At 45.4% G+C, this 13,189-nt stretch overlaps 1 protein-coding gene across 1 annotated transcript; it reads right to left on the bottom strand.

Annotated features, from left to right (window-relative positions):
- Positions 1-4,976: 4,976 nt before the first annotated feature.
- Positions 4,977-12,829, bottom strand: LOC129328319 (cholinesterase-like). Its single transcript, XM_054977313.1, has 4 exons — positions 12,762-12,829; positions 8,630-10,121; positions 7,102-7,265; positions 4,977-5,168 (listed from the first exon to the last, which is right to left on the bottom strand). The coding sequence occupies exons 2-4, from the start codon at positions 10,111-10,113 to the stop codon at positions 5,107-5,109; spliced, it is 1,710 nt and encodes a 569-aa protein (XP_054833288.1). The 5' UTR covers positions 10,114-10,121; positions 12,762-12,829; the 3' UTR covers positions 4,977-5,106.
- Between the last annotated feature and the right edge of the window lie 360 nt (positions 12,830-13,189).

Genomic DNA, 13,189 nt, shown 5'->3' with positions numbered 1-13,189 from the left:
CTTACCTCTGTAACTTCCAGTTGAATCTGCTTATGTTCTTTCAGATTTGTTTTCAATCGCACCTTTGCCTATTTATCAAGAGTTTGGCATGGTTTTCACTCTTGGGGTGGAATCTTATCTTTTGTGACACCCCTCCCTCACCTTTCTGGCGCCAATATAAATGGGTTAGTCTAATGGATCCACACCGTGTATCTGATGAAGTGAGCTGTGACCCAGGAAAGCTTATGCTGGAATAAATTTGAATAAGTCTCTAAAATACCACTGGACAGGGACACTTCTTCAATACATGCACTGTATCATGGTGTCACCCTAGTGGCCAGACAATATTATTGTCTCTTTTGGATTCCCACACACACAAAATATGGCTGGAGACAAAAATCCATTTTGAGAGAGTTCATTAGGTAAAATTTCATTTTGCTGACAAATTCATTTGTCTGCCCACCACACACTATCTCTGAAAAACCACATGGTGCAAGTTTCTGAACACTACAAAACCCATTAATTTTGTGTGAACAATGTACAGAGGGATAAGAATGCACACCACAGGCAACGAATGCCTCAGTAATACAATCATCATTTCTCTAACAAGGGGTCACTTTCCTGCCTCTGTTTCTAAGAACACATTTGTACTGGCTATTTCATGCAATCCCTTACCTGTCGTACTTTTGGTTCCATCTTTTCCCATGGGGTTTATATAGCTCTCCCCTTCACAGTTCCATCCCTACAGTGGTTAGAGTGGGTGACCATGGGACAATCACACACTTTCATCAGCCTAATCTACCCCATAGGGTTGTTGTGAGGATAAAACAGAGGATTGTCCCCCCCACTGGGGGAAAATGCAGGGTATAAATGAAGTGAATAAACAAATAATCCTGTGAAATTGGCTAAACCGAGGCTGCTGCACTCTTCAGAAGGCTTTTCTGGGAATAAGCCCTGCTGAATCAAATGGGTCTAACTTCCCAGTAGACCTGCTTTGGAAAAATGGTGGGAAGGGGGGAAGGACTAAATACTCTTGCTCCACATGCCACAGACCCTGCACAAATCAGGGTTAGAGGTGCTAGGAAGCACAAAATTTCAGAACATGCGTCTCTCCTGGAGATTTGAGTTTGGGGAGGGGAAGGAACTTTCTTAGCAGCGATGTGTTGCCATCGAGTCCAGCTTCCAAAGCTGCCATTTCCTGCAGTCTGGAGATCAGGTGTAATTCCAGGAGAACTCCAGGCTCTGCACAGAGATTGGTAACCCTACATACGTGTGTGTGGATTTGGTCTGCCCAGTCCTATGGAGAACAGGCCTGTTTTGGGCCTAGGTTATGGTAAAAGTTTATGTCCCCCTGACCAGAGTCTTGCAAAGCTTTTCAGCTAAAATCTTTGGGTAAGCATTAGCAGAAAAAATTATCTCATTTCCAAGGACATCTCAACGTTTGTTATCTGTCACAGGTGCAGGGGGCCTTTGAAACCACTAAGAAGGGGAGTTGAGGCACCCAAGGTCGGCCAAGTAACATTCCATCCCATTATCTTATCTGGACCAGCTTGGTTCACAAGTGGAGGCTGGTCAGTGCTGGAGGGGCCTGATTCAGCTGCAAGTGTCTCATGCCATTAGGTCACTTCCACTTTAATTATTTGCGCCCCTCTTGCTGGGCTTTGATGGCTGAAAGTTGGTTCAGTTAGCTATGCCTTTATCTTAGGCTTGGGGTCTGGACATGGCTCCTAACCGATGTAGGGAGATCGCAGAATTTCACATGTCCCAGGACATTATTTTACCTGTGTTTTTTCCCACTCCGTCAGACATTGCGGAGCGTTCACTGCACTCTCTGGACGTGCGGAGGGCGATACTCTTCTACCTTCAGAGAACCCGCCCTTTTAGGAAAGTGACTCAATTGCTTCTTTGTTATGCTGGTCCTCCTAAGGGTAAGGCTGCTACCCCACAGACGATCTCTCGGTGGGTGACGATGGCAGCCAGGACTTGTTATTCACAGTCTAAGGTGGATTGCCCATTGGAGGCGCGGGCCCACTCTACTAGGGCCCAGGCTTCTTCAGCGGCCTTTCTGAAGGGGATTCCCATTCGGGACATTTGCAGGGCGGCTACCTGGTCCTCAACTGAGACGTTTGCCAAACATTACACCCTGGATACGCTGGAGCGCAGGGAGGCTGCTGCGGGTCACGCTGTGCTTCAATCGCTTTTCCAGTAAGAGAACATACCCACCTCCTGGTAAGTGGCTTATGAGTCTCCCATGTGGGGATGCACAGAAGACGGACAATGAAAACAGAGTTTCGCTTACCGTAACTGCTGTTCATTGACGTCTTCTGTGCAGACACACATACCCTCCCTCCTGCCCTGCTATGTTCCTCCTACAGGTTTTTGGGGGTCGGCGGCACAGGAGAAACTGAGGGTGAGGGGGCGCCTTCCGCCGGATGTCTGTATTGGCGGGAAGAGCCGCACATGCGTGGTCGGTGGAAGTGCGCCCCCTAGTGGAAATTTTAGCTAGAAGAAAGCTCCGGTCGGCAGGCCTGTGCGAAAGGGAGCCCCATAGGGAGAAAGGGAGCTCCATCACTGGAGGCCTTGACACACCAGCTACCAGTTCCTTTTTGTCTTTAAAGACTTCCTCAAATTAAGAACTCCAGGACTTTCCTGTGGCTTCTGAGGGTAGCATGGATCAAGACAAGGCTTTTTATGTAGGTGCAGAATCATTCCAATAACACAAAATTCACACAAAAAAGCAAATATTTGGTTTCACTTGGCTGCAACAAAGGGAAAATGAAATGAGTGATAAACATAATCCTCCTTCCTTAAGTCTAAACTTTACCAAGGCAACTGTGAATTAAAAGGAAAGATTTCAGTTTCCATCCTTTTGGCATGTTTGTGAAGCCATTTTTTCTTCTGCTAAGCCAAAACAACTGCCCTTCTTTCCCCCACCCCCATAGAATCTCTGCGGATGCTTCGTTGGAATTCTTCTCATATCAGATCAAGTCCGTGCCAAGGAAGGGAATCCTTCATCATTTAAGCTCCATCAGGCTCCTCCCATTCCAGGCTGATTCTTGGAAATTTCTGTGAGTCCATTGCTGATGAGACACTCCTAAATGGGAAAAATGGGGGAGGAGGCACCTCTTCTGTTGGCTACTCCTTATTAATGTGCCAGTTGGCAGTCCCCTTGTTGGCAATATTGAAGCTAGCTAGAAAAACCATTTTTGCAACCTTTGTTCTGTCAGACTGGCTTCTGAGCATTTGCAGAGTGCAAATGACACATTGTTCTTCCAAGCTGCAGTTTTTATACTAATTAGCTATGAGGTGAGGTGTCAGCTGATTACACACTCTACTTGGAGCTATCAAATGTCACATGAGGCTTCCTGTCAATTTCCCCAAACTACTTGACCTTTTTGGCTCTATAGCAATCCACACCTAGTCAAGGTGGCCTGATCTAGGCCTTTGCCAAAAACTGCTGTGCTTTCCCTCCTTCCTTCAGCTCCAGTTGTTGGTCCCATCTTCCCTTGAGCTATCAGTGTCAGCCGAGATCTTCCAGGTAGCAAATGACTTTCTTTTTAGTAGATAAGAATGCCCCTTATATGGAATCATGAAGCCTGCATCACTTAGAAACCTCTTTTCCATGGATCCAGGCAAAGGCAGGTGGAGCAGGCTGAAGCAACCAAGCACCGAAAAAAAGCCATGCTTTGAAAATGGAAGCCAGCAGTATCAGTGAAATTAAAATAGATTATCTGAAGACAAAGAGTTTCCAGAGGGGGCTGACCTCCCCAACATGGTTTCATTGCTGATTTGGAGAGGGCTTTAAAAACACAATTTCTTGAAAAGGTGGTTCTGTGCAACAAATTTCCAGATAAGCTGCCATGGGAGCAGAGGCAGCTGCCCACTGTAGGCCTTTGGTAAGCTCTTGTAATGGTGCCCACTGTGGGGGGTCCATCTGAAGAGAAGCCAAATTTAAGGAAGGGCCTCACATGGTTAGACCAACAAAATTGGGGAACGGTTTTTGGCAGCCGAGTGCTGGATAGAGATGAGGGGCAATTTGTCCCTGTAATACAAGCAGCTACAGAAAGTTTTTTCAGTACAGTGGTATCATTGGCTGGCTCACGAATGGGTTAGCTGCAGATGTTAAGCACCCTTGGACAAACAACAGTGTTTGTCCAGTGTTGGGTCCCTTCTTGGAAATCATATTTGAAATTCCCCCAGCTCTCTTTCCAATTCCAAGACTAAATATCTCCGCCAGTTAACTCATGTGCAAGGCACATCCTGGGCTGGTTTGCACTGGGTCTTATGGAAGACCCTCCCGGACTCCACCGATGCAACCACAAGAAATGGTGAGAATCGATAAGGAACAGTGACAACTGTGAGGCTGTGCTTAGGGTTATTATCAACCTTGAGGTGGGGCTGGAGTTCTCCTGGGATGACAGCCAATCACCATACTGCAGAGATGAGTTCCCCTGGAGGAAGCTTCAGAGGGCAGAAGTATTACATCCTTACTGAGCTCCCTCCCATTGCCAAACTCTACCTTCTCCAGGAACCGCTTCCAAATCACCACACATTGCCCAAGTTGGAGATGGCAACCCTCACTGTGCTAAATGCCCTCTCCATATTATTTAAAATAATCTATTTTCCTCTGTTTCTTGCCTACAAAGTGGGATTCCAATCCAGGGTTAAGCTGCAGATAAGCACCAGTTTGTTGGACCATTCAAATTTATATATCACAACGCAGGGTGGTTAAATCTAGGGACCTCGTAAACCAGGAAGTCCTCCGTCTCATCTCAAGTCCCTGTGCAAGCCAAGCTTGTTCTCAACACAATCCAGCGTGTTGACAGTTGTACACAGTCTTCCTAATCAAATCAAATGCAAGAAGGGCAAAAACACAGAGGCACTGTGGCCGAATGAAGGGTCGGGAGATTAAGTTAATTTTGTTATGTGAATGTAGAGTCAATTGTGCCTGAAAATAAGGTGATTTTATTCTCTAAAATCAGTAAATAAAATCTAATATAATCCACTCTGAATCGAAAAGAAAAGAACAAAGGTGTAAACTAAAATTTCTTCTGTTGTCCACTCTTCAGACTTCTTCCTCCCAAGTTCATATAATTCTTTTTCTCCATCCTCATGTAAATGCTCAAATCACAGTTCTCGCTTCCTATTGTCTTCTGGACTGGAGAGAACAGAATCTTTTGGAAGCTGATCTGTGGCAAGAAAAAGGGCAGGAAAATGAGATTCCCACTGAATTGGACCAGATATCCGGAAGCAAATGTGTATCACATGGCAAACAAAACTGTTGCTTGCTCAACAGCATGACTTATTATGATGACCAATGTTAGCCAAGATGAGGCACCACAAATTTGCATTTAATTAATTACAGCATTTATACACCGGGCCTTTCTCCTGAGTATCTCAGGTCCCAAAGCTGGTAACAAAGGTATAAAGTTAATTACAAGAAGGAGGGGTTCCAAAAGCAACTAGTAACTACAACCAGGGAATCACCCTAAGAACCCACATACACTACTAGGTGTGTCTAATCACATTTAGTAATAAAGTGCCAGTGCTCATACATGTTACAATGTTACACAATAATTACAAAACAATTACAGGACTCATTCATTGTAAAGTGCTCAGTCCCATGTTACACTTCCAGTATTAAATATATAGGAGTGTCCCGTATAAGTCCAAGGTTCACTGTGTTGCAATGAAACTCGAACACAGGCAGCAGACAGCTCTTAGCTCAAAAATTTCGGGTAGTAATGAGAGCTCCCAGAAGCCGAGAATCCCCTGTTGGTTGGCTGAATTCAAAGATAAACAGTAGATAGTTCTCAGCTTGCAATTCTGGGGAGCAATGTAGGCTCCAAGAAGCCAGCTTCTTGTAGTGTAGCTAGTTGGTCTTTTAATATATATTAAAGGACTTAATCCCAAGGAAAGGCGAGTGTAGCACTGGAGTCCTTCATGACACCATTTACACTGGCCAATCACAAGGCAGCACACCAATGACACTCAGAGATTTACCCTATATGGAAGGAGCAATCTGATGCATGGCAATGCCCGTACACCTCTGTCTCAAATATGATGAAATAAATAAATTTTATCACTCCACCAAACAGAAGAAGAGCAGAAGTAAAGAACACAAACTGAGAGCCAGTTTGGTGTAGTGGTTAAGAGTGCTGGACTCTAATCCGGAGAGCAGGGTTTGGTTCCCCACTCCTCCACTTGAAGCCAGCTGTGTGACCTTGAGCTAGTCACAGCTCTCTGGAGCTCTCTCAGCCCCACCCATCTCACAGGGTGTTTTGTTGTGGAGATAATAATGGCATACGTTGTAAACTGCTCTGAGTGGGCATTAAGTTGTCCTGAAGGGCAGTATATAAATCGAATGTTGTTGTTATTCAACTGCATCAAGAAATGTGGCATGCCCCCTAAAAGCCCTATAATGGATCATGCTCTGCATATGTGGGTTTGAATTCCCTTTTGCAAACTGATAACCCGTTGGTAGAGAAGGAAGTACAGATAAACTAAGAACATGTGTGTAGTATAGTGGTTAGAGCAGTGGATTAAGATCTGGGAATGAAGGTTCAAATCTCCACTCTGCCTTTCTGGGTTACCTTGGGCCAGTCACACACACTCCACCTAACCTATCTCACAGGATTGTTGTGAGGATAAAATGGAGGAGAGGAGAATAATGTAAGCTGTTGGGGTCCTCATTGGGGAGAAATGGCAAGATACAAATAATAACTGTAATAAATAATGTAGCTCCCCTGGGGGAAGGCTGCCACAAGTGGAAACCCACAAGGCCTCCCAGATAAGAGCTCTAGCCTCACTGGGGGGAAGGTGTCCTGTATGAGGTGGAGTGTTTTGCAAGGCAAAGGGGACAGAGACCAAGTCCCGCTCTTCCCCCTGACATGCCTCTGGCATTGCCCAGTTTTGGTGCAGGAGTTACAGTGGAGAGGCTCAGCTGACTTGCTATCCTAAGCAATTTCAGAATGGCCTCAGCGGTTAACTATCATCTCCAGGCTGACCAAGATTCCAATTCAACCACAGTTTATGGCCACAATTTCCTGTAAATTGTGAGGAATCTCTACCTTGGGGAATGGCTCCCCCCTGCCCCCCGGCCCTTTCAGGGCCTCAACTCACTTGGTTTTGATGCCTCTGATAAGAGCGCCTTCCAGAAACCACAGTGGCGCGCAGGGGATGGCTTCATGACCTGAGGTGGTTCCGTGCTTATGCGAAAGAAGTTCTGCTCTGTAGGGTTGTAGAGAGGCCATTTTGTCTCACTGACATCTGAGGCAGTGGGATTGCTGCACAGAAGACAAAACTTCATGATTTAAGAAATCAGACAGGATCTAGTTCTGTATAAGATACACAATATACAGTATCTGATTATTTATTGATTTATTTTTTCACTTAGTTCATTTACAATCTGTTTGTCTCTCTGAGACTGAAGGTGGATCACTAGGGTTGCCAGCTCCAAGTTGCAAAATTCCTGGAGATCTGGGGGGAGAAACCTGGAGAAAGTGGGGTTTGGGGAGGGAAAGGACCTTGGCATGGCACAATTCCATAGAGTCACCCCCCAAAGTAGCCATTTTCTCCAGGTGAACTGATCTCTGTGGCCTGGAGACCCATTGTAATTCCTGGAGATCTCCAACCACTACCTGAAGGCTGGCAAGCCTATGGATCACACAGCTAAAAACGATGGCAATCAGAGCAGTAAAGTACATACCTTGGAAAAAGTCCCTGTGACATAATTCCATAATTAATTAGAGTACTGATTTAAGATTAGCTAGATCTGGAAAAGCTTTTATTCCTGTCAACACTATATCCAAGAACTTGGGCCATGTTAAGGTCGCTGCCATTTAAAATCATCTCTAGAGGAGGTGACCCTGACTTCAGAAATTAGGCCGACAAAGACTAGAGCCAAGGCCTTTTCTGTGGGGAAGTCCCAGTTGTGGAATACCTTCCCCAGAGATATGTGCTAGGTGACTGCTCCATTATCTTTTGGGTGCAAAGCCCAGCCAATTTTATTTCCCCAAGCTTTTAATTATCAACGTGCTTTGTGCCACATCTATAAGGTGATTTTTTAAACCTTCCTGCTTTTTTTGTTATTTTGTTGTTCTTATTAATTGTTTTAAGGCTTTCACGAGCTACCTTGAAAGTTTAACATCGAAAGGCGGGATGATCCACTCGCAGAGAATAAAGGTCAGCATTGTCTAATGGTTAGAGTGTTTGATAAGGATTTGGCAAATCCAGCTTCAAATCCACATTCTGCCATGAAATTTGCATGGGTGATAACCGGGCCTCTCTCTCTCTCTCTCTCTCTCTCAGCCTAACCTACTTCACAGGATTGTTGTGAAGATAAAATGGACAAGGGGAGAACGATGTACACTGCCTTGAGCCCCTTGGAAGAAAGGCAGGATAAAAATCGACTAAGTAATAATAAGAAAAGTCTCAAATGAATACATGAATAAAACTAATGCATGTAGGTGAGATTATTTCAAATTAAAAAGAAGGCAGTTTCTTTTTAGACACAACAAAAACTGGCCAGTATTTAAAATGCATGCCAGTTCCTAACACATTTGTGACAAAGAAACCTTAGGGAAGTGCTGCCTTCTGTATCTTCTGGGCCAGGGATGGTGAACATCTGTAAGTGAACAGTTTTGCTTACCCGCTTCTGGCAAACTCCGCCCAGTACCGCATCACTCGGGGGATTAGTGCTAACTCTGCCCCTGTATGAGTTTCATTGGTTCCCATTAACAGTGTCAGGGTTCCAAAAAGATATGGGATCTCAGATCCATGCATTGATCCCAACCATTCAGGCCATACTGATCCAATGCTGCGATGGGTGAAAGTATATGCATACACAGGGCTTCCGCTCTTTGTGATCTTTGTGGCAACTTCATTTTCTGGACATACAAACATGTAATCTCCACAGGCTTGGGACATGGCAGAACGATACCGGGCTGGGCCCTCAGGTTCCTCTTTGCTGTACCTCGCAGCAATAGCTTGGATGAAGTCATCTGTTGCATTGGGTATATACAACTTAAGCCCCTCCAAGAGCTGCTCCCAGGTCAAAAGGCTGTCGTTGGACGTATGTAAGAAAGAACCAGCATAGAAGACAAAGATGGACCCATCATCAGAGGTAGCACCAATCATAATAGGTTTAGAATGAAAGTGCTTAGACTCCAGAAGTGCCTGTGGATCATCTGGAAGGAACTCTCCATCTGTTGTTGGTATGAAGGGAGGACTCAAAATGGCCTTGGGATCCACAACCTTCTGAAATTCTTCCGCTTCTTTTCCCTGCAAGCAACTCACTATGGCAGTGTCCTCATCTCCTGCACAGCCCATTTGCTGGGCCAGGGCCAGGGCTCTCTTCTTTGCTTCCTCAGGACTCACCCAAGCCCAGGGAGCAATGGCTGTCCCACTCTGCAACACAGCACGATCAAAAAGAGGCTGGCTCCCTGGTGAGAGGAGGTGGTAGCCGGCAGCTGCTCCTCCAGCACTCTGGCCGGAAATAGTTATCCGAGTTGGGTCTCCTCCAAAGGCGGCTGCATTCTCCCTCACCCATCTTAGGGCTAACTGTTGGTCCCACAGGCCCACGTTTCCTGGGGCGGCTGGTGGCAATGAAAGGAAGCCTAGAGCCCCCAGACGGTAGTTCATGGAGACCACAATAACATTCTCAGTGGCAGCTAAGAATGCTCCATTATATGCAACCAAGGAAGTTGTGCCAGCAGAAAATCCCCCACCATGGATCCAGACAAGGACAGCAGCTGGTGTGGAGGGCCGAGGATGGGGCACCCAGACATTGAGGAAAAGACAGTCCTCTGAACGGGGTGTGTTGGCGGTCCAAATTTCAGCATCAGGAAAGTTAGAAAGAACTATTTGGTGACATGAATTGCCAAAGCTGGTGGCTTCCAGGATGTGGCTCCATGACTTACGGGGCACAGGCTTCTGGAAACGCAATTTGCCTGAAGGGGGCTCTGCATAGGGGATGCCCAGATAGGCTGTGACTGTTCTTGAGCCAGCTGGAAGATACTTTCCCCGGACAGAGCCACTGCGGGTGACTACTATAGTATCATCTTCTGTAGAAGACTTGGGTTCCAGTCGGGAAAGGACCGGGAAGCTCAAAAACCAAAGGAGGAGACAAATCATTGTAGCACCTGAAAGGGAAGCATCCCAGAAGAAGCTACAACAAATGGAAGACATTTCCCCTTGCTGACCCTACCCTTGGTTCTGAAGGCCAGATAGCTCATGAGTTTGAGGAACAGGAAGACCAACGTGGTAACAGCTGCACTAGGCTTCTTGATAGGGTTGCCAGGTCCAGGTTGGGAAATTCCTGGAGATTTGGGGGGTGGAGCCTGGTGTAGGCAGGTTTTGGAAAGGGGAGAGGCCTCAGAATGGTATAACACCATAGAGCCCATACCCCAAAGGAGCTGTTTTCTCCAGGGGAACTGATCTCTGTCACTTGGAGATAAGTTGTAATTTTGGGGGATCTCCAGTCACCACCTGGAGGCTGGCAACCCTACTTCTTGAACATCCTAGGTGTTAAGGATAGTTTTTATTTATTTAGATTTCTGTGTTGCCTCTCCAGAGTTCTGTTCAAGGCAGCATACAATGAAAATAACAAATATATTGTTGAAGGCTTTCACGGCCAGAGAACGATGGTTGTTGTGGATTTTCCGGGCTGTATAACCGTTGTCTTGGCATTGTAATTCCTGACGTTTCGCCAGCAGCTGTGGCTGGCATCTTCAGAGGTGAAAAATCAGCCGTGGCTGAACATAGCCTAACTCAAACAAGACACAGTATCCTATTCCAGGACACTAAAATACTTGACAACACTTCCAACTACTTTGTCAGATTGCACAGGGAAGCCATTGAAATTCATAAGCATAAACACAATTTCAATAGGAAAGAAGAGACTTTAAGAATGAACAGAGCATGGCTTCCAGCCCTGCAAAACACAAGGCTAACAAAATACTCCACATTCCACAATAGCCCTACAGAGAAGATTAGCATATCAAGCACCAATCCATATGCAAAAGAACCTCCTCAGGATACAGTGACGCCTCCCTCCATTAGCATTCCACACCCTGGGAAACTCCTACAGGATGACTCAGCCCAAAACCACTTTCCTGAGTAGATATACATTACCTGCCAACATCTTCTCCACATAGTGACACTGAGAGATCTCTGTCTTTTTGGTGCTACACCTCTGAAGGTGCCAGCCCCAGCTGCTGGCAAAATGTCAGGAACTACAATGCCAAGACCACGGCTATACAGCCCAGAAAATCCACAACAACCAAAATAACAAATCATCAATATAAAAACATCTCAGTGAGAAAGGCAGACTATTTGATGATGTATGTATGTATGTATGTATGTATGTATGTATGTATGTATGTATGTATGTCTTGGATTTCCAGACCCCCCTCACTCACACAAGTCCCAGTTGAGACTCAATAACTCCTCACCATTATCCTGACTGGGCTATGAAAATACCATATGCTATTAATGTGGTTGTAGACTGATCACTGTTTGATTTCTTGTGCAGAAGACTAGAGCACTACTGCTAGACCAAATCAAAGGTCCGTTTATTCCAGTATTCTGTTTCAAACAGATGATAAGTCCACAAGCAGGCCATAAAAGCAAAACCTGATTTCAGGAACGATAGGGGAAAACCCAGGAAGTGCTTGGAAGCACCAAAATGCCGTGCAGAAGCAAAAAAGCTCTTCTCAACAGCAGCCAAGCTGAGCAGACAACCCCAGGGATGGGACTACAAAGTCACATAGAAGACAGTTTTCACTTCAGTTCCAAATTTAACTCAGGCCATAGGTCTGGTCTATATTTTCCATAGAATGGAGAGGAAGAATTCTACGGGGCTTATAGATGGATATAGAGGGACTGTATCACTACACCATCTAAGTGGGTGTCACTCACCGCCCACTGGTGATTCCGTTTTTATTTAATTTTCATTATTTATAGTTCATCTTTCTCACTGAGACTGAAGGTGGATTACACAATGTAAACCAATGAGATGATCGGTCTCCTGTGCAAAAGAGTCTTTGCACATAAGAGAAATAAACAGCAAGAAGAAAGGTTTTAATCTACCTGATCCCTCTGGGCTAGTTTTCTGTCTGTAGGGAACTGTTGAAAATTTCATCCCTCCCCTGTGCTCTGAAATTGTATAGGCCATTTCAACACCACACTTCACTGCATGCGTAGACTAGGTCCTAGCTCACTGATGATGGTAGTTGGTTACCAGAACGCTACGGCCCTTGAGTGAAAGAGTCAGCAATCTACTAGCTTCTGGGTGGAAATACACATTACTAAGTATGTAGGAACACTTAACTGTACCTCATTTCATGTGTTCCCTTTCCAACTTTCCATGAACTTGCTCACACAGTCACACTTCAATTTGATCTGCCTGAATACATTCACCCATTCCTCTTCAACTGCTAAAAGTATCCCGGTTTTCCCCACCGCTCCCACATCCATTCATTGAAATGCAGATTTGACGGTTTTTAATACTGTCCGGAGGCTCAAAGGAGCCTCCGGGCACACTTGCAGATGCAATCACACAAAGGGAGCTCCCGGGAAAGCAGGATTCATAAGCAAGAGCAGCCTGTATGTGAATTGAGGACCACACATAAAAACCTGCACTTGAACATCCCCAGGTAATCCACAACATGTATTTCTGTTCTCTCTTGGAAAACAGATTGCTGGGTCTCATTGACAAGAATCCCTCCCCTTTCTCTTTCCTGTCACCCGATGCAAGCAGTTCTTTGATAAAGCAGACTCACCTTTCTCTTGCCCCTGCTCCCAGCAATGTCGTTTTGCAGCTCTCTGTGTATCAGTTCACTTATCCATCCATGTGGATGGAGCAAGAAACTGTCATTATTTATCTTGATAGAAATGACTCAGCAGGCCTTGCTGTAAACAGTAGGTGGATATTTCATAACGTACGCTAGCTGTAAGATTCCTGCAAAGACAACTGAAACAGATCTTCAGAGGAGGAAGTGTGGGGCAAGAGATTTCCTGGCAGGCCAAGGTTTGGCATTGCCAAATGTGAGAGAATTCTTCTAAGGTGCAAATAAAAGTGCCCTGGACAAAATAAGAAACCTTTGGCACTCTTTTACATAATCAGAGAAGAATTAGGTAAGGAGCCAGCTATAGCTCAGTGTTAGAATACCTGCTTGCATGTAGAAGGGTACAGGTTCGATCTCTGCCA

Source organism: Eublepharis macularius, chromosome 4 (assembly GCF_028583425.1).
Source record: "Eublepharis macularius isolate TG4126 chromosome 4, MPM_Emac_v1.0, whole genome shotgun sequence".
In the NCBI taxonomy this organism is placed as follows: domain Eukaryota; kingdom Metazoa; phylum Chordata; class Lepidosauria; order Squamata; family Eublepharidae; genus Eublepharis; species Eublepharis macularius.
The sequence above is the reverse complement of the archived record's forward strand: the minus strand, read 5'-3'. Positions and strand labels throughout refer to the sequence as shown.